Raw genomic sequence first — 25,308 nt, 5'->3', positions numbered from 1 at the left:
TTCCGAAAGAAAAAAACAGTTTTAGCTCAACTTGCATATTCAGACTTAACAAGTAACACTGAAGGATAACAGGGGCCTTTGACAACTCCTCTCTCACCATGTAACTAAGTATTGAGAGTACTCTTTGACATACAAACACCCATATGCTTCATTAGCATAATTTTGCTTTTGAGTCAACATTCTAAATTACTCTCTTGGTTTTTTTCCTTTCACCCGATGGATGAAAGGCAAATATCCACATCATAAAAGTCAGGCATAATGTTGGGTTCACAATCTCCAGGTCGGCTTAAGATACAAAACACACACAATTTAAACATATATAGAGAAACTACACTACTGCATTTATCTTGAGTAATTTAATCATGGTAATTACCCACTTTGTTTCAGAAACATAACAAAAGAGAAGACAAGAGTCTTTAAGACATAAAAGCCTTTGCAGTTTACCCTGTTTGCTAAAAACAAGCCAGATACTTTAAATATATTTTTAAATCCAGATCCTGATAGATAATTACAGTTTCTTTTCCTTGAGATCCCAGAGTGACAATTAATGAATCTCTTGTGCAAAACTGAACATGCAGCTCTCAATTCAAATTATCTGTCTTTCAGGAGTATTTATTATGTCTAGAGTCAGCTGCTGGCACAGGAATGCACATGATACTGCAAATCTCAGTCAAACAGGCATTAATGGGCTTTTAATAAAGCCTAGGACTGTGAGTACCCTATTTATTCCAAATAATTTCTATGACAACATACAGTCCTGGAAAATGGTGGTTTTGATTCATAACTATATTTCTATTTATATGATTCACCCTCCTCTAGCATCACAAAAAAAGCTTCCAGCAGCAATCAGTATGACTGTCAATCAATAAAAACTGCAACCATATCCAAAAAGCCAAACCAACGTAAGTGTTAAGAAATTACACAACCCTGAGAAAAATCAGTAATTCATCAGTACTGAAGTTCAGCCAGCCAGCACCCTAGCTCTAAACAGGTTGATCAAAATCACTCATCTTGAAAAGAGTATTGGCCAAGGATCCTACCACACAGCACAGTTTAACATGGACACCCTGACCATGGGGGTGCCACTGGCTTTGATGCCACACATATCTTTAGCTCAACTCAACCAAACTGTACAACTTTCTTTCATTGAGCCTCCTCCACCATATAATCATATCCAGACACTCCTTTTTAAGTAAAACTATATTTATACTAGACACATAAAATTACTTCTGCTGCAACTCAAGGCTGAGACCTGCCCGGCAGGAAAAGTTTAAATTTGTACAAAACGGTCTTTATCACATATTGTTTTAAGGGATTGCAAATCACCACCCTGACAAGTCTCCCTACAATTTCACGAAATGGGAGGTTGCCATAACAATTTTATTTTAGGAAACAGAATTGAGTAAAATACTTTGCAGAGTAAATTACAGTAACTGGACTTCAAGTTGCTAAACAACTGAGAAAAAGAAACATCAAAGACCTACCTGGTGAATGTTAAAGTCACCTTTATCACAGCACAGTTAGCTATGTCACGGGTGCTTACCTATGTCAGCTTCGTTTACATTAAGACTAGAAACACTGATCCAATTCTTTTCCTGCAAGCTGCAAAAACCACACCAGCTGTCTCCAAAGCCACAAATAGTTCTATGAACTGAAGCTTTTTTGCTCAGCAACTGCTCAGATATGCGCCATTATGGGGAGGCCATGTGCTCTCAGAGTTCCCAGAGAACTCTGGGAAAGACTGAATTCTTCTGCTTCCATTTACTGCCAGTTCCACTAATTTGTCTTAAGATAAGTTTATAATGAGATTAAAATAATGACTCATCCTAGCCTCCCTCTTCACACACAAATTACTCTTCTCTGTTTTCTTATTTTCTCACCCCATTGTCAGCTGCCCATATCAGCTGACAGAGATTTCCTGAAGGGCTGTTTGCTTCTTTTGACTTCAGATGAAATGGGAGTAGAGATTGCATCATATCAACAATACCACCTTAAAATGGCAAAGACTAAAACCACAACGTTAAAAACACGGATGTTTCCGCATCTGCCTAACAAAGGGACATAAAATGCCAGCTAACTAAGCTGCAAAAGTACATATATATCTGTGCTGGAGAGCAATGCTCACTTCACCCCTCCTGACAAATCCATTTCCTGAAAAACCACCCCTCACGCACATCAGAAATCCAAGGGTTTTCAAGCAGCATCATGAATCATCTGGAGCAGACACAAACTCTGGGCGACTGCACCTTCCAGCACAAAAGCAGTTGATGCACTGGAAACCTAATTTAATTTTGACTAGCTTATTCTGTCTATGGCTAAATACCTTCTTGCTCACATAGCTTGTACTGCCACCAGAGCTGTGGGAGTATTCCCAAAGGAGCCCACAACAGACACATTAAACCCTCTCCCTTACATACACAAAAGGCTCTCAGTTCTACCAGGAAAAAAACATCTCTTGACTTGTAAACAACTTTATATTATAATTCATATTAATTCCCACCTAACTATGCTTATGTCTGTCCTCCTGCTGCTTTCTTTCTCAAGAGGATTAGATCAAAGAAATAAAATAGTTCAGCTCAATGCCTTCCATCTGATACACAGACTCAGAATAACTGTATGTACAAGTGCCTAATACAAACCAATAAGGTATCCTCTACATGAAAACCAAAGCGAAGGGCACACTTAAAGTGCATATTTTGACAATCAACAGATCAGGTGGATGAAGGAATGGATTTTGAGGTACAGCAGCTAGTTAATAAGATAGCTCTAGAAGTCTTTTAACTTTCTCCTCTGTCTTAAAAGCATAACCTTTGCTCACAGTATTAAAATACAGTTTGTTTTTGTTACCATCTACAGATCAAGAGTTCACCTCTCTCCCAGTCATTCCAGCCTAGCTGTCTAGGCTTTGTTTCACACTGGGGATTGGTCTCAAGGCACCTCACCTAGACTCTCCCCTGATGCTAAACTGACACACACATTTCAAGGGGACACCTTACACATGGCAGCTAGGATTGGTCCTTCAGTCCAGATGACCAAAGTAATTAATCTCTAAAACAAACACAGTGTGAACATGAAGTCCTCAGCACCTGCTGCTTTACCCCTACAGATGTGCTTCTACTGTGTCACAGCACCTGCTACAGCAGACACAGCCACAAAAATCAAGGTTAAATTTTAACTTTTCACTGCACTATTTGAGTGAAACAGGGAAAACATAATCTTGTTTGAAGAAGGGAATAAAGCAGGTGCTGTGTTGTAAGAGAGGCTTAGATCTGTGAACAGGCACAAGAAGTCTTGTCACTTGGATCCTAATGAGGCTCCTTGCCACGAGGCTGGCATGCCAGGGAACGATAGCAGGTATATAACACTGTGCTGGGTCTGGCTGAGGTGGTAAATTCTCCCCACAGCAGCCCTCACAGTGCTGTGCTTGCACTGGTAGCTAGAAACACCACATAACATAAACCATACAAGTTTTCACTGCGGCTGAGCAGCACTTCCACAGAACCTAAGCTGCTTCTCCAACATTATCCTCTCACCTGCAGGCAGTGAGTAGACAAGATCTTGGGTGGGGACACAGCCAGGACAGCTGACCCCAAATGACCAAGAGAATATTCCATACCATCTGCTCAGCAATAAAAACTAGGAGGAGGAGGCAGGGAGAATTCATTACTATGATGTTTGTCTTCCAGAGCAATCACAAAGACATAATGAAGCCCCTGCTTCCTAGGAAGTGATGGACATCATCTGCTGATGGGACATAGTGGATACACATTTTATTTTCCTTTGCTCCCACCCATGGCCTTTGCTTTTCCTTTATTAAACTGTCCTTATCTTAACACATGTGTTTTTTCATCTTACTTTCTCCCTCTTCATCCTGCTGAGTAGAGGAGTAATAGAGCAGCTTGGTGGACGTTGGCTGTCCAGTCAAGGTCAACACACCTCAAATAAAAGGATGTATCCCCTACATAAAGTTTAAATTGACCCCAAGATAAAATTTCTTACTTTAGACAAAACTTTAGACTGCAATACAGACGCTTTCAACTGATGTGTCACAGTGCAGAATTACAAGATGACAAACTTGGCTGATGAAGAAAGGACACATATTTTAATTCTCCAGTTTGGTATTTGAATTGATTAATTAAAATTACTTTTCCCTTCTCAAAAAGGTGTTTCCTATTCAAGTAAATAAACACATTTGGGTTTATTTCTAGACATTTTCACAATGCTTATTTGTTACCATTATTTTACATGTAAAATAAATACCAACTAAGTCATTCTACTTACCAAAACACAGGAATGGTTCTCTAGTTTGTTTTTTAACTTGAACAAATAGCAAGGACAAACCCATGCCCTAAGTTAGTAGATAAACATTTCAGGTAAATATAGTCTTGGCTGGAAAGAAAAACAGCTAGCTGAGGAAAGCAGCACAAAACCAGGTGGCTTTTGTAAGAACAGTAAAACAGCGAGAGTCCATCAAACCTCCCTGCTTTCATTTTTAAACAGCAGTAATCTGATAAATCTAGTTGAATCTGCTAAGTAACTGCTGTCTTAGTATCCTCCACCACCAAAACGGATAGATTCCCATCTAAAAATAAAAGCAAATAATATTAGTACCATATATTTTTACTTGTCTTTTCAAAAGCACCATATTGTCAATGACCTCACAGACACAACATTAGGGGCCAAAGGGTAAAAGGAAACACCCAGCACACAGAAAGACCACCTCATATACGGACTGCCAGCCTGATACCTGTGTCCAAATATGCCTAGCCTCTATGCTTCTACACAGTGAATTGAAACATTTTAGGAAAGCTGAGGTTTTACTTCTATTGTACCTTTTTCTCCAGCCTTCTCTTACACAGCAGAATCATTTAAAGAAGGCTCAGCAATATGAAAATTCCCAAATTCCCTAATTGTCTTAAAGGAGCGTCCAACTTGCTACTGCTTTATGATACAAAAACAACTGCACCTTTGGTCTGCTAGTCATAAGGAAAACAAACTGGTGATGACGTTCAAGGTCATGGAAATTCACTGTACCACATGCACCAAATCAAAGTGCTCACCTGCTGGTTTCCCAGTCTTGGTCATCCTTATCTCTTTCTTCTTTGGCATCTGAATTGTGTGGGTGTTTCTGTACAATCCGCATCCCACCGGCTTTCACTGCAATGAAAATTAAACAGGTAACAACAAACCTCAGTCAAACCAGAGTCAAGTGAAGAATGTAAGAATGACCCACCCTGCTTCCCTCCTGATACTTTGAATAGTTGTTGTATTGCACTAAATAGTTTATTTAGTTGTTGTTTTGCACTGGGTTTGGTATTTTTCACTGAATAGTATGTTCGCATCCTCATGGGATTCCCCTCTCCCATCACATGGTCTTCCCCTCTCCTCTAAGCCCCAGTGGTGGTGGTTTCTCCCTGGTCTACCCCTCCCCTCACCCCTCTCCTCACTTGTATCCCACTGGTTGTAGCCCCTCTCCTCCACCCCCCTTCCCCTGGGCTTTAAATCTCCTGGGAGGAAATCCCAGGTCTCTTTGCCTCCCGTGGACTTCCCTGGAGTGGTTCAACAATAAAGTGGGACGATCAACCAGAGAGGAAAGAGTGCCTCTTTTACTTTTGTCCTTGTAAGATTGAGAAGGGGCCAGAGGTCCAGAGCTAGCCGGATCGGACCTCAAAGGCCCTGGAGATCAATCTTACACATAGTAATTTAATGGTAACCACAGTTTGAAAAAGAGGCACAAAGTGGCAAGCCGAAAGAACAGCTACTTCAAGAACACATCTGCCAGTCTCTTTCACATGATGCCGTCTTTGCTTATCCCGAGAAGCTGCAGCTCTTTACCACTTGCTTCCAATGACATTTTAGAAAACTCTTTTCTGTTTTAATTCCCCCTTCATCCCATACTAACTTGCAGCAGTCAGAAGAAACTGGGGCAATGACTTGCATAACACTACATGAAAGGCCACAAACTAAAGAAACTGATTTGTCATTTCATGTTAAAAACTACCTCTATAATAATGGTATTTATACAAAGAAGTACTTCACAAATAGTGTAATAAAAAGCAAAATTTAAGAGAACTGTTAACTTGCATTTAGAACAGAGCTTTTTGGTTTGCAAAATATATGAGCATTTACAACATTTTAAATCCTTGCATCATTTAAGTTTCAGAAATGATGCAAACATGAAAGCAGCCCTTCGAAACACAAAACAAGAAGTAAAAGCAGATCCACTTATGTGCATCACTTATCCACTCCAAAGTGCAATCTAAAACAGAAACCAAGCCAAGCTTAGCACTGCAGCTACTAAGCAGAGCTACAGACAGGCTGCTCTTGATCTGCTTTCTGGTTCAATAGTGTACGTTTCTTTTTCTTCAACAATTGCTACACGTGCTTACAGGACAGCACAGGATAAGACGATGCATTCGTTAGCTTAATTGGATAAGTTACACTACCATCAGCAACCACATCAGAAAACCACTATAGTGGTCAGAAGTCAATAAAACCACTTAGAGACATGCTGGTTTGCGTTTCACAGTGCCTCGACACAGTGTCTGTGGTGAGCCTCGGCAGAGGTGTCACAGCTGGAGCGAGCAGGATGCCAGAGCAGCACTGGAGAAGCTGAAGCTGGCAGGGACAGGGCAGCCGTGCTTCTGACAGCCCTCCTGTGTCCTGCCACAGGGGGAGCAGGGCACCTCACAGCGGTTCAGTGCTACCCCAGAAACTCAGACACAGGTCTAATTCCCAATTCTTAACCAGGACAGCAATGGAAAGGCCACTGCCGTGCATAAATTTTACACCCCGGGTGAAGGAAAGCTGGAAAGAGAAAGTGACCTGCACCAGGAGAAAGGGAAAGCTTTGGCCCTGTCTTTTAAAAACAGATTTTAAGGTCTGAGTGATATTTGAATGATAAACTTCTAATTCAATAAAGGTCATTAACTAAAGACAGGCAACCAACAGACAAACTCAAAGAAATATCTTTTAAAACCTATCAAAACTGTGTCTTCTTATCATGTAGTAAAAAACCCCAAGCCCAAATCACTAACCATTTTGTGTTCCCTCTTCAGCATAAAACTTTAATTGGTAAGAAATGTTTCACATGGGACAAGGAAAGAAAGACTACATTTCTTTGTAGAAAACTACATTTCTTTGTTGCCTGAAGTGAAGCAAAAATTAAAATTCCAATTAATTTTTCTTGATTCAAGCTCCTTAGAAATTTAAGTTTGTTTGCAAAAGAAAACACTGAGTTTTTTCAAGTGCAGTCTTCTTTTAACATCTCAATTAATCACAGTACTGCTATGCCTTATTCACATTTATTTCAAAATTATTGATTTATTGTAATTAATTTCTAAATTTAACATCATTGCACAGTCAGGACCTTTTACTTATTTGTTTCAAATGACTTTTCATGGACGATGCTGTCTCCACAGCAACATCTGCCAGGGTTACAAACAACAATTCTGAACAATACACACACTTCCACATCCTTCAACATCTAACAGAAAACTAGAGAAAATGATACCTGAAGATTTACTGCTAATTTAAATCTAAAATGTCTCTTCTCTCACATTGTGTATCATCAGGCCACCAACCACTCCTTTTCTCTATATCTGTCACTGCAAAAAATACATACACAGCTAACACATTCAGATTCAGATTCTGCCTGTATGCAGAATTAGAAAGGAGGGATTAAAAAGCAAATAATCAGACAACCAAAAAGGCATAATAGTGACTAATGCAGCAACTTAGAATTTTAAATGTGATTTTTTTGAACTAATATCGTCAGGCACAGTATATACAACTTAAAGTACTTTGATGCATAATTGAATTATATTTAGCAATCCAAGGTTTCTGTGCAGAAGGAATCAGCAAACAGCTGCAATACTCATGTATATTTGTGAGACCAGAAGTGAAATAATTAGATAGCATTCTGTACGTATCTGCCACCCATGACACAGCATGCTCATACCCAATCCAGTTTCAGGAGATTTAGCTTAAGATGATAAATACTCTTGCAGGATAATTCAACTTCCTTTTCAAAAGGTAACAGCTAAGATACATTATCTCAGGGTGTGACAAGACAAGAACTGATTACATCCATGAAGCTAATGAAAAACCCACTCAATGCTTGTGAGATTTTTCTCAGGAATTATGAGGATTCAGTTACTTCCTACTTGCCTAGCATTTACTACATAATTTGACAGATGCTTACCATGGTGATTTTGTCACTTAAAAATCATCCTTAAAAGAGCTCAGATTTCCTTATCCTGCAAACAAAGGATTCAAATGACTGATAAACCACCTTCCAGAACACTGTCAGACAGCAGTGTCCAGAAGTGGATGGTGTCAACGACCCTGTGTTGGGATTAGGAAGAAAACATCTCCTGTGCTGAAGAGCAAGTGCAGAGCTCAGGTGCTAAAGCAGGAGAGGACAGGAAATGGCTCCCTGGAATGGTGACAGCCAAGTTGCCCTAAGCCTTTACTAAAGCGTGACATAAAGAAGGGATCATTTGCCAGCGCACTCAGAAGAGCAACAAGTCTATCTGCTTCACTACTGAATACAAGTTTTGGATTTTAATTATCATGTCATGTTTTCCCCGCCTCAAGAGGCAGACAGGACTACCTTGTCAGTCCTGTGAATGCCAGCCTGTGTTCCTCATAAGGGCATGACTACTCCTTCTGGAAATGTATTAAATAACTGTGTTAATCAATTACCACTCAAGCTGATCTGGAGTCAGGAAGCATTCTACTTTTTCTTCCCTGCCCCCACTGCTGGACTCCTCTCTGTTTCTGAGACTGAATTCTGAAATAAAACCCACTGAGTTGGAGCAAGTACCGAGTGCCTAGAGAAGCACCAGAGGTCAGGGAGGCCCTGGCCCCAGCTCACTCAGGGTGCAGACCTGAGGCAGCCCTTTTCAGGGAAACCTTCCAGCTCAGCCCAAATCACCCGCTGGTCACAGCAACCGGACAGGAACTTTTACAAATCCAGAGTACACCAAGAGTCTTAGCAGCTTTCCTTTTCCTTGAGTGTGTATTCAATATTAACATAAAGATTTATTTCTTATGTAATGTGTAGTAACAGATTCCATTACAATGATAAGAAATATGAAAAGGAAAACACAAAATATGCCATTGTACAAGATTAAGGGAGCATACATTAGTGTTCAACAAAGTAAGAAAAGAAGTTATTATATGCCTTCATTTCACAGAAATCTCAGCTCAGAGCTATTTTTTAATGAACAAAAAAGCACATAACTATTTTCACAAATCTATCATAAAAGTTCATAAATACACTATTAACACAATCACCTTCCACAGTGTGTACCAGATGAACAGCTAAAGCATAATTACACAGATCTCTTCAGAGGAACTGTACAAACCTACTCAGCAATGTATTATGGCCACACTTGATCTCACTGACAGGCGGATATTTAATAAAGATTAAGTTAGGGCCCTCTTAAATTTCAGAGGGGAGGTCAAAGTCGCTTCCTGCACTGAGGTCTTGAGGTTTCTTTCCATTTCATTGCCCTTTGTCTTTTCAAGTGCCTTTTCTTTTGAAAGTTCAATGCAAAGGAATGCAGTTCAGTCAAGAAGCAAGGGCCAACAGTGCACTTGAAAAACAACAGATTTGTCAATTTTGCTTTTAATTTGATGACCCAAATCCTTCTTAACTTACATATCCAACATACTCAGTAATATATCTGTAATTACATATCTTACAGGTAGTGCTCTTTACAGAACTGTATGCAGCAAAACCTGGTCTTTTAAGCCATTTATCAAAAGAGATTCCCTATTCACACTTTCTCTTTGACAGAAATTTGCCTTGTTATTTATGAATAAAATTCCACCTGTATTAATTTTTTAAAGAATTTCTTACTTTCATTTTATTAAAACTTGTCTGCAGACTGATCTATTGCATTATTCTAATAGTCAGGGATCTAAACAAACTTGAGATACAGGATTAAAACCTATCTTCAACCACTAGAGTAAATATATTCTCTTACTAGTCATAACACTTCTTGTGGGTTTCCCAGGTGGTAAAAGACCAAAGGGCCAAACAATTTAGAAAAATCTTCTTCCCAAAGTGACCTGAAGATATGGTAAAGCATTATTTTATTTTTTTTTTGCCTCAAAGACAGGCTGAGTGATTACGCTTCTTCCAAAGATAAATTATGTGTGCATGTTCACAAAAATAGGAAAAAAAAACCCCAGTTATGCCTTAAATGGCACACAGGTGAAGGTGTTCCTCAATTCATATGTGGGCCCATGTTTTTAAAAGTAAGAAACTCAAACTGAAATATTCTGATGGCAAAGGAAACCTGTACTGTACTCCAGTTGAGCTTTTACACTGTACATTGATAGCTTTTCATGTGGCCTAGAGAGGCTCACTTCAGGTCTTTTAAAAATTTTCACTAGTTTCAAAAGACAGGTTTTGAAACAAAACCCTCAAACATGGAACAACATCAGAAAACATAGTTATAAAGCGTATTTGTTTCATCAGAGGTGTAGCTGGAAGGCAGAGCTAAACCAGTGTAAGATTTAATGATCCCTCCACTCTGAAGCTGACATGTACCTCAAGACAAGCCAGGTCGAGGAGCTAGGGCAAGAAAAGCTGTCAGCACTGGAAAATGATGCTTTGGTTTGCTCCCTGAAGCAGCTCAGCAAGAAGCCAGGTAAGAGCTAATGCCATAATGGAATGACTGCTCAGCCAAGAGACTGACTTACCTGCACTGCTGAACTGTATCTGCCATGCAAAGCAAAGCCATTATTTCTCACTTCTATTTAGAGGAATTTCAGGTCCTCATTATAAAGAGCACAGAATTCAATTATGGTTCAACAGCTGTTTACAAATTTAGCTTTAAATCTCACCAACTGATCTGAATATAAAACTAGAGACCTTAGGATTTTTTTACTGAAACACTGAAAAAAAAAGCTCACCAACTACTCCACAGGGAAACATTAGACAACATGTAAAGCTGCTGATGTAGGGACCAAATTTCCCATTTTTAAGGAAACTGTAAGAAGCAAAACTAACAGTACGTGAAGGAACACAACTTCGATACTGCCAGGAATTGAACCCCACGTGTGCAGAGAGAGGAGCTACCGTCTATGGACCCTGGCAGATGTGTTTCCCACTGGAGGTGACACACAGCTCCCGCCATGACCGTCCACTCGCACACAGCAGCGGGACGGAAGGCGACGAAGCTCCTTTGCTGGGCACTTCTCAAGCAGCTTTTCCCGTTTCCTACTCTGCCAGGCTCCAGCAGGAGCGCGCAGGATGCTATGGCACTCACACCGTGATGCCCACAGGCAAAATGGATGCACAGAGCACTCCTGGTTTGCAGTGTCTGTTTACACTCAGCATACACTCTGTTCACACTCCGAGATCGCTCGGCTCCCCTTCCCACCACACCACCAGCCCCAGGCAGGGTTCCGGAGGCCTCCGCCGCCTTTCGAGGGCAGGATGCCGCAGAAGACAACGCTGCCCGCCTGCCGGGTGGGAGCCTGGAGATGCCAAGCTGCACACACCCGATGAAGGTTTGGCCACAACCGGAGCTCTCCTCGGGGCGAGGCAGGGCAGGGAGCGTCGCCCCGTCACCGGGAGAGGCTGCCGGAGGGCAGAGAGCGCCGCGGGCGCTCAGGGCTCAGGCGGGGATCCCGGCGCACCTCCCGCGGCCGGAGCGCCGTATCGCGCCCGAGCAGCGAAGAGCGAGGAAGCCCACCGGGGATCGCATCCTCGGGGGCTCGAACCTACCGGGGCTCACACCCCCGGGCTCGCATCCCCGGCAGCGGCGGGACCCGCCCGAGGCCGCCCTCGCCCTCCTCAGCCCCGGCGCGCACAGGAGTGGACCTGGCGGGGAACCGGCGCCCGGCCCCACCGGCCCGCGGCCGCCCCGGCCCCCCCGGCCCGTCCCCCGGCGTGGCAAGAGAAAGAGCGGAGAGACGGGAACCGGCGGCCGTACCAGCAGGAGGGTGTCCGGCCCGCGTCTCTGCTTTCTCTTTGGGAGGCGAAGACATTTTTACTGTAGCAGCGGCCCCGCTCCCGCACCGGGTACCCGCACCCCGACACGGCCCGGCGAACACGGCCCACGCCCTCCCTGTCAACGTGGCCGCCGGGGGGGCGGCGCCGCGCCGGGCGCCGGGCCCTGCCCCGGCCGGGCGGGCGGGCGGCGACGTGGCGCCCGCAACAGGCGGCGTCTCCGTGCCGTGAGGGCAGCGTAGGCAGCTCCTGCGGCCTGATCCGCCCTGCTGCTTCTATGCGGTGAGGGAAAACGGCGCGGGCAGTTAACAACGTGGTTTTGAATCGTCTGCACTTCAAATAATACTTGTAATTAGTGACTAATTGGCAGTGCGCGCCTTGCTCGTGGTTGTGTTCTGCCACACCGCGCGTGTGTGAAGCGGCATAGAGAGCAGTGCAGTTTTTGGCTGAGGTAGAGTTAGTTTTCTTCGCGATAGTTGGTGTGGGCCGTGGTTTGGAATTGTGCTGGAGACCCTGATAATAACTCGGGGCAGTAAGTGCCCACCTTGCCTTTGCTTCAGACCTCATTGCCTCGCTGTTTGAAATGACAGACCTGATTCATGTAGTTGTAAAAATTTTTCAAACACTTGAGTTAGCTTTTCCAAGTCATGTGGAAAGGCACAGAGCATAATATCTGAATGAATTATATTAGCAGCAAGGTGTAAACCATGCAGGCCATTCTGGTTTTCTTTTAGTTTGAAATAAGAAGGCAAGTACCCCAAAAGATGAGTATGATGATTAAAAGTTGACCCTTCCTGCCTCCAAAGTGGTATAGAAATATTTAATCACACATTTGCTATATGAAAAATAATCTATTAATATTTTATTTATTTGTAATAATATTTATTTATTATATCTATGTAACAACTATATTATCATTGCAAAAATATATGTGATGTGTAAATACACATTTTGGGGTTTTTTTTGCAACAGTCCAAAATATATTACGTCATGGCATCCTTATCAGCTTGAATGAACAAATGTAAAAATACTGTAACTGTAAGTTCTTACGTTTTGCTGGTGGTTATTTCAATTACTTACACATGCAGCATGTTAGTGTCTGAGATTGTATTTTCAGCTCTGTCACCTTCCGTGTAGCCTTACACAAATTGCTCCAATTCCCTTTCTAGTCTCTGTCAAAGTCCATCCACATTATGATTTTTTTCTAGAGTAGTATTATGAGATTTTAATGCTTTTTTGTCTACCGTCCTCTGAATTTGAATTAATTTTCACTTTTTCTTGGTTTTCCCAGGTTTATTTGCCTTGGATTACCGAAGTTGATAGAAATTTTTGCCATTGCAGGTTTAATCTAAACCAGCTGTTATAGAAATGAAATTAAAGAAAAATGTGCTTTATTACATTAAATCACCTGCAAGTTATTGATTTTTCTCTAAGAAACAATTTAATTTTAATAATTTCCTATTTAAGCACAAAGTTTTAGGACATGAAGATGCACTGGGAGGAAGTATTACATCAAAGATGTGCTTGCTACAGCCAGCGACATTTCTTTACGTTATGAGAATTCACGTTGCCATTAACACAAGTATTTGTATGAAGGCTTGCTGCGGCTTCGCAGCCAAAATACAACATCCACCCTGAGTATTTCTTGGAGACACAGGACTGAAATTTCCTGAAAGCGCAGCTATGCATCAGATTTGGAAGCTGAGATCTCAAGGCAAACCATACTAGTGCAGAAGAGCAAGAACTGGAAGAGGAGAAGACAGATTGAAACAGAATAAAATGAGGAACAGGAGGACTTGGCCTCAGTGGACCAGGAGACAACATCAAAAAGTTGAGTGGGGAGTGCTGGAGAGGTAACAAGAGAATTGTGAAGCAGGGCAAATACCATGGCAGAAAGAAAGAAATGTTTTTCCTCGAACAATGAAGTAGGAGCCAGAACTGGTTGAGTGAGATGAAGATGAGGATCCCAGAGAGAAGGGAGAGAGGACTGAAGGTAGGTCAGGCAGGAACAAGCACACAGAGCATCAGGCTTGTGGTTGGGAGAGGGGAGGATCTTTGCTGCTTTCCATGGTCTGGAGCTTCTCAGACTGACCTCTCTGTAGTTGTCAGTGCACATAATTACTGCTTTCCTCAAGAGACGGGTCTGTGCCAATGCTAAGTTTCTATGTTTGCAGAAGAATTATAGAGGTGTCAGTATGATGCCATAGGATAGAATTTAATTTTCAGATATTGTTCTTAAATTGTTGCAAGAAAAGCAAAAAGAAGACAAAACCCCAAAATTAAAATAAATACATAAGTAAATAAATTGAGATTTGTAGAATCAAGCATCTAAATGAGAAGATGCCATAACGTTTGTAAGTGGTACTTCTGTTTTGTGAAACAGTGTGATGGGTTCTTTGGCAAAAGTAAGGCAACATGCATTTTTCCAGCTAGTGGCAGTGCCATAATGTTAGTAACAATCACAGCATCAGAGAGTCATTAAGGATGGAAAAGACCCTTAAGATCATCAAGTCCAGCCATCAACTTATAAATGTTCAAAAATGTGTGGATATGGCACTTGAGGACATGGTTTAATAGTTCGCTCTGGGCAGTCTGTTCCAATCCTTCACAACCCCTTCCATGAAGACATTTTTCCTAATATCCAGTGTAACACCCCCCCCCCCCCCCTCCACCCCTGGCAGAACTTGAAACCATTTCCTCTCATCCTGTTACTTGTTACCTGGGAGAAGAGACTGGCACCCACCTGGCTACGGCCTCCTTTCCCAGATACTTGTAGAGAGCAGTAAGGTCTGCCTCCTTTTCCCCAGGTTAAACAATGTCCTGCTCAATTATGCCCATGTACAAGAAACAGAGAGGCATTCTTAGTGACTGGCAGTAAAATGCCAGGATTTTTCCGCCACTTAGTCATTTCCAGCAGGCCGGTTGTTTTCACCAGCACGCACAAATGGCAGCAACAGTGGGAAACTTCATCAGAAAACAGGCAGAAGTTTTACAAAAAGCTGGCTGTGGAGTCACTTCCTTTGCCAATTCAGCCACGCCTGGTGCTGACACACTTTCCCCAGAGACTGTAGCAAAGTCAGGTCTCTACTGGAAAACGAGTGAATGACAGCATCACAGGGCACTGAAATGTAGCAGCACACTGAGGGAAGAGTAAATAAAACATGTTGTTTAGGATATTTCATGTTTTAACATGTTTTGAAGACTGGTGGTTGTTTTAGAATATAAGTATTTTTGTGGAGGATTCCACCACATACCTCTTCAGTTCATGGGTAAGAGCTGCTAGTAGACATCTTAAGTCTCTATGACATTATCCAGCACAATCAAGAAAGAGAACGCTCCAGCGACTACAAAATTTAACTAAAATAGCAAGCAGAAAGAAGTTATGTCTTTCGTGGTGATGGTGCAGGCAAAAAAAAAGCCAGCCAAAAATAGGAGAAAGCCCTTTACAAATCCCAAAGCCTAAGTTAAAAAAAACAACCTGAAGAGAATTGTTAGGAGAGTATGCAAAAGCATGCATATAACAGCTATTTTCAGTGGCAGTTGGGCATTCACAGCGCTTTTGACAGTAATACCAGGTTCTTATTTTTTGTCCTTTATAGCCCAGAGTATGTTCAGTAAGCAGTCTTTTTTTACAAATAAACAGTCTGTTGAACTATGACTAGGACACCATTTTTTGTCAGTTTTGAAAATGCTCACCAGTATCAAACAGATGGCTGTAGTTTTGGTGCTTTCGCTTGGGGCCTGCAGCAGAATTTTGTGTTCTTTCTGAAAATACTGCCACGCATAGAAAAGCAATTTTTGGGTTCAAGTCAGTGGGAAATTATAGTAGTGCAACCTAGGGTCACTCAGCATTTGAAAGGCAGCTAACTGCTTTGCCACACAACTTCTGCTGTCATTTTCAGCACACATATGTGCATGCATGCTGTAAATCCTGGGAAGTATGATAATCTCTCTGTTTAGCTACAGGGTAGGCAAAACTCTTTCAGTGAAGAGGGTTTTGCTCAATTTATAGACAGGCATCAAGTCAATGAAAACTACCAGCTGATTTTTATAATGCATCCAAGATAGTTTTGCCTCAAAGCAGGTAGTTGTTTTGAAATTTTGTTTTATTTCAAGAATATGTTTTAAATTTTTGCTATTTTTAAACCTGAAAAATCATGGGGAAATAAAATAATTTTCTCTTTTATCTTCTTATTTTTCTTTTTCCCCCCCCTGCCAGTTAATAAAAATATCAGTTATCCATAGAGTTCTAATCCCTTGTGACATTTTTAGGGTGCCTTAATTTCTGAGAAATGATAAAACAAACCTAAGGGTTTACTTAGAAATTTGATCCTTCAGTTTGGCTTTTTGAGTTTGCAGCTCTTTATTTGTATATGTTGCTGACCACTACTGAAAAGAATAGTCTTAGTCTGATGCAGCCAGTTGGGAAAATTCCTTGCTTTTTTACTTATGTGGAAATATGTAAAGCTTTTAACAAAAGTCAAATAATGCCATTTTAGTTCTGTCTCACTTTTATGCCAGACTGAGAAAAGGGTGCTGGGTTTAGGACTGTGCTTTGTTAGGAAATTTGCAGAGATTGTGTGGGATACCACCCAAACAGGTGATTTTATTTTAATGTGCAGGCTTGGGAAAATAGTTTGTGTAAGTGAACAAGCAAATAAATTTCGGACAAGGAGTAATTTGCTTTATTAATGATTTTCTACCCTCCCCTTATGAATTGTCATTGCATTGACTCATTAAAGTCACTCCGGTTGCAGTGTTTGCTGGTTTCTCTGTATCTTGATGATCTGATTAATTCCATTTTGTTACTCTAACTGTATTCTTATTCTGACAAGGAACTCAAATTTATTTGCTTATTTGATTTACTAATTCAGTTTTCCAGGAAAACCTGTGTAATTAATTTTTTTTTCTTTAGGGTTTGAATAAGTTTCCATTGGGTCAAACATAAATTTGTTGAGTGTTAAAAGTTTCTGAATTGAATCACAATGTAATTGTAAGACGCAAATGCTCTTTTTTCTTAGTGTTTTATTAGATTTCCTTGGACATATTTCTGATAAAAAAGTATGCTACGGGTCTTTCTCACGAGAAAGGTAGAATTATGATGTTTTCAAAAAGAAATGTTGCAATGTTATATTGCCACTCCTATATTATATTGTCATGAAATTCAGACTCCTAAGCTGTTATCAAATATTAAATCAGCATGAAAAGCAATTTCTCAGTATGATGGATTACTACTGAGATATGAATCAAATTCAGGAGGCTTGTACCAAATTAAGAAATTGTTCTGTATGCCTTTTTCACAAAAGCAGTCTGTTACTCTGTTAATATCTATTGTAGCTATGACTGCTTTTTACATTTGCTCCTCCCCACTCTATAATATTATTTTAGCTGTTAAGTTTTAGATATGGTGCATGCTAGAGTGACATAATTTGTTGTAGGTTTCTTTTCTTTCAAGAACAGGTTGGTGTTTGCCATACAGCTGAAGTAAAAATTTATATTGAGTTCATATGAGAATTCTGCCTTTAAGGAAATCCAAATGGAAACTGCTATCACAATACATCCTCACATTAAGCTAAAATTTATTGCTTTTTATTAAATGAAAATAAAATTATATAAAAATGGCTTTACCACTATATACTAAAAGGAAAATAAAGAGAATAAATGTGTGTGAGTTTCCAGAGGCTTTGTCTTGCAAAATATTAATTCTTCCTCCAATGCAGTGCACTGCAGTTCTGCTTTTAAATGCTACCCATGGTGATACTGCCAAAGAAGTATTCTGATATGGAAGATTACCAAAGCAATTTATAGATTCAATGGAAGAAAGGTAGAAAGGGGGGAGGAGGAAGAAGGAAGAAGAAAGAGAGCAGGGAAGAGAAAAAAAGAAGGAAAGTAGGGAAGAATATGTCCACTTCAATAGAGAAAGTAAATTTCATCTTTTGGAGGTTTTTATCCAAAAAGACCAATGTTCTGTGTAAAGGCCATAGTTTTCATTATCCACTGCCTTAGAATGGGTAAGCAGAAGTACAGAAAATTAAGTTGCCAAGACAGAGCTAGTGGCAGAGATGAAAACAGAAGACACTGCCAGTGCCCCTTGGGGCACAGTTCTCTCTCAGTTGTCTCACTAATCTAGGACTTACTGAAGAAACAGTGAATTTTTTCATGATAGAAAATGGGCACATCAGTGCTGCCCACTTAGAGAGGGTCTTGTTCTTCTAGCTCTGTCGATGACAAGGCTTCCCTCCACTTGAGATAAACGTGCAGAGCCTCTTGCAGTTTAGGACTTTGATCACAGCCTCAGGATCAGTGTGAGTGGGGCTGTGATTGCTCCTGGGAGTTACTGCTGTTCATACCAAATGAGGCTCAAGAGAATTAGATGTTGCACTAGCAAGTGGGTCTTACCCACTCCTCTCTTCCTTTCTTTCCCATGCCATTCTGTCTTACTGATTTGTACCTGTGCAAGCTGTGCTTTTTCAAAAAAGGAAGGAAGTATTGTTGGCTCAAAAATGAAAATGAAAAAAGTCAAGCTGATTTAACTTCTTAGTATTTACAAACACATTGGATTTGGTGGGGGTTTTTCTGCCTTTTATTTCTGAAAACAGTTATCATCAGTGTGGGGGTTTTGTGGTTGTGATGGAAACTAAAAACCTGGCTAACAGCAAGCCTTGCAGTAAACACTTTGTACAGAACTGATGGTTGTTTACTGTCCATATTTCATATTTAAAATCAGATACCATGGTAAATAACATCAAACTTCATTGATTTCAGTATCTTCAGGTTCTTTCTAATCTTTCACAAAAGCTTTGTTGGCTTCAGAGGGAGTTTTGTATGTACACAAGTAAGTTGCTGCTAGCTTCTAGGAAATAACTTCTCAAGATTGTAGGTTTGACTGCTACAGGTGCTAAAGAGCTGCCATTAGCACAACCTCATCATAGGCCAGCATTTTCAGTACCTGACAGTGTGATGTCTTTTAGCTTAGATACAACCAGCCACTCCTAAGGCAGGCATGCAGTTGATACTCAGCTTCCAAAGCACCAATACCTGACACAGGCTTTGCCTGGCTCTGCTTTATCCTTCTGATATGTCCAGACCTATTCTAAAAGTCATTTTTTCTTCTGGAAGAGCCTTAATGCCTTGGTTACAGATCTAAGATTTCTGTTAACTTTGCAGCAAACATATCAATTGCAAAGTTCTGGTCTTTACACTCTGCATTATCTATTTATGTTCATTCCAGAGAATGTTAAGTAATATACAAAAATAAATTATATATTGTGGTGTATATTTAGTCCAAATGTGTCTTTGTCTAGAGTAATGTAGTCATTTTTTAATCTTTTAACTGATCTGAACACATACCTCAATTGTAAATCTACCCAGTCATTTTCCTTTAGAAACACTACTTTATGTTTCAGAGAGAACTAATTGCTAAACAGCAAAATCCCTTTTCAGTTGAATTCTAGATGCCAGATTTCCAACTATAATTCTTCACTCTTATTAGAAGGAGTCTCAGTGTGTCAACATTCTTATTGATGTTTTCTGCTGAATGCTTTGTTATAAACTGAACATAATTAAATGTAAGTAGACTGGTATTTCATCACAGCTCAAGGGTATAAGGCTAACACATTTTTTCTCCTGTTATCTCTCCAGTCCTCTTTCTTCTTACATGAAAAGAATGCAAAGTATCAGCATTCTTTAAGTTTGGGAAGTTTTATGACCTCTCCTTAAGAAGCTGCAGCATTTGAACAGTGGTGGAAGGGCTGTTTTGCTTTTCATTTGTGTCCCAGAATTATGTCAATTTTAATGAGTATATTTTCAAAGTGCTTGCTGGCTGAGAGATGGAGATTATAAAGATGTTTTTAGAGTAGATGTTTTATTTTTTCTTTGCACAAAGATTCAGTTTGTTTGGCAGTTTTCATTTTTTTCCTGCTGTCCAGATTACATAATTTAAATTTTTCTTTATTTTTTCTTATTTTTTGTTGTTGCCAGTGTTACAATTTTTTATACTTTCCACAGAAGTCTACTTTTATGTTCACCAATTAACCTGTGTTAAGAATTTATCAAAATATTGTTAGAATGTTTTTCATTTCATTCATTCACTGACACCTTGCTATGTCAGTCTGGGCTGGTGGTGATTCTCATCATAACTGCCCTTATGGTCCTGTGTTTTGGATTTGTGAACAAAGCAGTGTTAGCGGTGTTTGGGCTGTTGCTGTGCAGTGCTTGCACAGCATCAAGGCTTTCTCTATTTCCCACTCTGTGCCCCTCAGTCAGAGGGAGAAAGGGAAGAGAGTGGGTGTGTGGGTGCCTGGCTGTTGCCCCAGGTCATCCCACCAGAGTGCAGACTGGGAAGCTGAGTCCCAGCTTTTGCCAAAGTCACCTTTGCACCTTTTGCTGCTTGTGCCAAAGATGATCGCCCTGTCAGCTACTGAAAGGCGCTGACTTATGATGAGCCTGTGCTCATGGCAGCTCTTTAGCACCAGTAACAATCAACCCTACAGTCCTAAGTGGCTTCTAGGAAAATTTGTTCCCCAGCGTCTCCATACAGGGCTGAATGGCCTGCTTTCTCCGGATCTTCCTTCTTGAAGAGGGGTGTGAAATGTAGTTTCTTCTGTCTTCAGAAACCTATTTGTGATTGCCACGCCCTTTCAAAAGTGATAAAGAACTTGCAATGACAGCAGACAACTGTCCCAGCACTGTGGAATGCACCCCATCAAGTCTCATATGCTGGCTTAAGTGATTCCTAGCCCTGCTAGTTACCCTTTACCATAAATAATGCTTCAGTTGCACAGACCATTATTAAGTTCCTGGCACACCTAAGAGAAGAACATGTCAGTAAAAACTGAGGCAAAAAGAGCATTAAGTACCTCGCCTTCTCTATATCCTTTGTCAGTGCCTGCCACCTCATTTTTGTGTCGTACTGTTCTTTCTTCCCTCCCTTTCCAGCTAAAACCTGAGGCCAATAAGATGCCAGAAGCTTTCCTCTTCCCATTTCAGTGCCTGTAGTGCACTGTGATGAATTACCAGAGGCAGTACCAGCCACCAGGCAACACACTGACAATTGCTTTCTTGAAGAAATACTGTCTGTGGGTCTTGAATCCCAGCAAAATTGGAATCATGATGTTGGTCTGGTAATAGCTGAACTACCAATTTGGTGTAACAATTTGCAAGCCATGTTACAAGGCCATGGGGAAAAATGTCTGATACTGCCAGGTCAAGGAAAATGTGTATCAACAAGCACATTGAGGGTCACCACCATCATTTATGGACACTGTGCAAGGGTAAGATGTGGGCTGAATGGATCATTCTGAATTCATCCCATTCTGTCAATATCTGTGCTAGAGGACTAAAGGGTCCCATAGTCCTCTTTTCAGAGACCTCATTTATTATTTTTATAGGCCATTTCTTTCCAATTGTACTGATTTTAAATTCTCGGCTGTTGGAGTATTCCTCGTTCCCCTTGAAGGACAAGTCTGCTAGAAATATTGTCTCTTAGGGTCATCTTGAAACAGCCTCAAGTTTATGCAGGTTACCTGGGGAAGTTCTGCCTCTCCAAACTACCTCATCCTTCTGTCCAAAGGTTAGTGCTTCTTCCTTGCTCTTATCATCTACTCCTTATCATCCTGCTCCCCTCTTTCATGGCACAAACTTATCTTGGTTTCCAAACCTGTGTCTAACACAGGTTTGAGAGTTTATAACCCTAAAAGACAGTGTTCTGCACTGAAACTGAACTGTACCTCCACTGTCATTAGCAGCAGCCATAAGTCATGTTCATGCTACCATCCCCTGCACATCAGTTAATTCCTGTTTAAATTCAATTGCAGGTTAAAAATGCATTCTTCAAAATTGTCTATTAGGCATGCCTCTGCTTCTGTAATGCTTGTTGTTGCCTCTGGCTTCTCCTTTCCGCGCTCAGTTGCTATCTGTTTCCAGTGCAACAATGAAAATAGCTCCATATAGTCCTCTTTCAAATGTTTTTACACAAGATTAGCCAGTCCCCCATGTTGCTATTAGTTCCAAACACCTGATGAAAATCCCTTCACCAACAGGTTGTCCAGGAAGAAATGCCCTGTTTCTTTGCCCTTCTCAGCCCCATATATCAGTTAAATGCTGTTGTTTTGCCTGCTTCTGTTCACATAACCTTGGATTTTGGAGACAATCCTGGAATAAAGCTCTGCTGCATCAAACTCACCCTCAGCAAATGAAATATATATGATAACAATACCGCTTCTTTTTAGTCTCATGGGCATCTCATGACTCCCAAGTCTGTAAGGAAAAATGAAAACCCAGTGTTAAAAATACCAAGCAAAAAATCTCACACAATCCCTAAATGCTTGCACTCTGTCTCTTGGAGTGGTTTTTATGGCCTGTTGCTCATACTCCTTGTCCCACATGGGTATTTCTGCTGTCCTTCAGCTTTGCAAATGCTGAGAATCCAGCAAAGGTAACTTATGCCTGGGGAGGCTGTGTCTGTTCCTGCAGCGTCTTTGGAGTGCTGTGGCAGTGTCTCAGAAGTGCTGTGTGAGAGCCTACATGCTGCACTGACCACAATTAACTGCAGCATGGACCTGAAATGAATCAAACCCTGTGCTACAAATATGTGTCAGCTAGGGAAACTCTTCAGATATCCCATGCCTGACTTATTCTGTGACTTCCCTGAACTCAGTTGTGTCAAGGATTATATCTGACAGACAGATATGGTATAATCCATTGTTATGTTTGTATAAAACATGGGCAAAGCCTTAGGTGAAATGAAACTTTCTTATTAAAATGATAATGTACACTGACTTCCAGAAGTATTTTCAGTTTTGATCAGGTAGGAAGAGAAGTGCATCAGCTGGTTATAAACTCATTAACAGTTTGCTAATACTCAAGCCTATGAGACAACTATATCTGGTTTGCTAGAAAGAAAGCAGCATTATCATAGGGGCATGGGAAATTAATACACAAGAAAAAGGTCCAAAGTGAAGGATCACTTTTCATTTAAGAAGTGAAAGTTAAAAATTTTGTGGGAAGATGTGAGGAAATCACTGAGGTTAAAAAGATAATGGCATGGAAGTTCTAGGGAAACATGCAATTGCTACTCCCTGTGTGGAATGCAGTCAGCATGTCCAACCCAGCATGTCCAAAATACAATCCAAGGGGGACTAAAAGGATGATGGAGCAGAGTGGAGCCACCATGACCAGGCTCTGCCAAAACCCTTGCAGAGGAGAGAGCTCAGTGGTACTTTCCAGCTGATAAACCACACAGCAGCTGAAAACCAAGGGAGATAAAGGAAGATGTCCTGCTGTTGCATCAGCAGCAGTGGCAAAATCTTGGACTGACCCACATCCCCCTCCCAGGATTATCTCTGGTACTATCCTGAGACATCCAGCCCCAAGGTGTGACCACCATTCACTACTAAGATATATGACTAAAGTCACCCAAGCTCCACCTAAATGTAAAGATATAGTGTAAAATATAAGAGAGGGAAGTGGAGGAAGACTCCAGCTGGAATCAGTTGAAGGGCTAAACCTGTCTTCTCCCCCACAGGGATGCCTTTCTGCTAAAGAACTATGTTCTCTGCATGCTGAATTATCATCTTCAGCCAGCTTTTACTGGGGTTTAGTGCTTCTTAGTATATTTCTTTGAATTACTATGTAGTTTTGAGTATATACTTGCAGTCAGATATTATCACCAGCAATTTTAGAACCCTAAATTCTCAGAATTTCATTTATGAAGAGTATTATTCTGCAAACTGTTAATGTGAGTATTTCAAGGGTTCTGGCAGTCACTGGCAGTGGGTAAAGGTGTGGAGACCCATGAGAGGTTTCTCTACTTGGTGTGTGACCCTGAACAAGTCAGTCTCTGATATAGTGAACTGCTCACTGAAGGAAACCCCTGAGGGGATGCTGACAGGCTGGTTGGGCACAAGAGTCTGAGCATTCCTGGGTCTTGGCTTTCCTTGACAAATCAGAAACAAAGGGTTTGGGTAAATCTCTCTTTTTCATCTGGTAGAAAAGAAATTTCATCCTTAAAATGTGTTTAAATCAACATGTTATAAGAGGTAACATTCTTTCCTGAGCCAAGATCCTCTTCCATGACCTCAGCCTGAGGATGTTTTCCGGTTTTTCAAGACTGAATCTTCTGTCAAGAGGATGTGAATTTCTAGTCTCAGCTGCCTCATAATGGGCGAGAAGAAACTTTAGAGCCAACATAAATAATGACTAAAGATCTGCATGCATTTTCTGTTTCCTTTTAGGAGTTAGGCATCAGAAAATTCTGCAAGCACCTATTTTAAGTTCTGTAAGCAAACATTTTTTGCCTTTAGTTTAGGCTTCAGTTAAGGGTGATTTCAAGGTAAATAGCTAATGACTTGATCCCATAGGTGCAGCTAACCTTAGAACCAGTTTAGTGTAATATCCTTCCAATACCCAGCAGCCTGTACTTTTTTTTTTTTTTTTTTTCCATTTTAGATCTTGTCAGACAGGGATTTAAGTGAAAGAAACATTGTCTGGTGACTTCAGCTAGTCAGGAAAGCACCAGAATAGTGGAGAAGAATATTTAACCTAAGAATTCTGCCAGTTTCAGTGTCAAAGTATTTCCTAATACTGAATAAAAAAATTTTTTAAAATGTTGAGTTTCATAAAGTGAAAGGCTTGCAGCACTGGGAGAAGCAGTAAGAAAATGGTCTGTTATAAATATTTGAACTCTTGCTGAGGTATCTTTCCTCCTTTGTCCTCCCTGGCATAGCTAAAACTAACATCTCTATTCAGCTTAAAGAACCAGGTCAATCAACTATTGAACACAGAGTGTTTGTCACCTAGGGAAATGAATAATTAATGTAGCCTCACTAATCTGATATCAAAGGGAAGGAAATGTAATAGCAAATAGGCCTATGTGTAAGGGGGAAAAAAAGGAAATAGCAACATTCTATCAGCTCTGCTTAAGTGATTCACACACATGAACCTGAGCTGAGGATGCAAACTGAAATGCTTATTGAAAAGAGGCTGACTGAAAAACCAGAATAATTTCTTTTTGCTGGAAGAAAAGTGAGATGAAGCAAGAAAAGGTTTCTGAGCCTGTTCAAAAGAAAGCAAGGAAAGTATTTTCAGCTGCAGAGTTTGGACTTCGAGATGAAATCACTGCTGCTAAGCTTGGCTATTCTCTAAGGTAATGAAAGATTCAGCCTGCTTGTATTGCTGTAACTTCTTCAGTATATCCTGCCTCTGAATGTAACTTAACCAAATTGAGAGGTATAAACCCATTTCATTTTCTATTCAGTGTCAGAATATTTCTTTTTAATGGTTCTTTCTCTATTAAAAGGTAAGAATGTGTTGAGGGGATGGTGGGAGAATATTGTGAA

General features: G+C 40.7%; 1 protein-coding gene and 1 long non-coding RNA gene across 2 annotated transcripts in view; one reads left to right on the top strand and one right to left on the bottom strand.

Annotated features, from left to right (window-relative positions):
• Positions 1–12,116, bottom strand: part of DAP (death associated protein) — a 59,975-nt gene extending 47,859 nt beyond the window's left edge. The window contains exons 1-2 of the mRNA XM_059854698.1: positions 11,955–12,116; positions 5,061–5,157 (exon numbers count right to left, since the gene is read on the bottom strand). Coding sequence (XP_059710681.1) covers positions 5,061–5,157; positions 11,955–12,009 — 152 coding nt within the window. The 5' untranslated portion in view covers positions 12,010–12,116. The remainder of the gene's footprint in view (positions 1–5,060; positions 5,158–11,954) is intronic.
• A 20-nt stretch (positions 12,117–12,136) lies between these two features.
• Positions 12,137–17,651, top strand: LOC132331337 (uncharacterized). The gene is made up of 2 exons (XR_009487560.1): positions 12,137–12,253; positions 13,263–17,651. It is a non-coding gene; the product is annotated as an uncharacterized LOC132331337 (long non-coding RNA).
• The last annotated feature ends 7,657 nt before the right edge of the window (positions 17,652–25,308 follow it).

This window comes from Haemorhous mexicanus, chromosome 1 (assembly GCF_027477595.1).
Source record: "Haemorhous mexicanus isolate bHaeMex1 chromosome 1, bHaeMex1.pri, whole genome shotgun sequence".
NCBI lineage: Eukaryota > Metazoa > Chordata > Aves > Passeriformes > Fringillidae > Haemorhous > Haemorhous mexicanus.
Note: the sequence above shows the minus strand (reverse complement) of the source record. Positions and strands in the feature narration are given on the sequence as shown.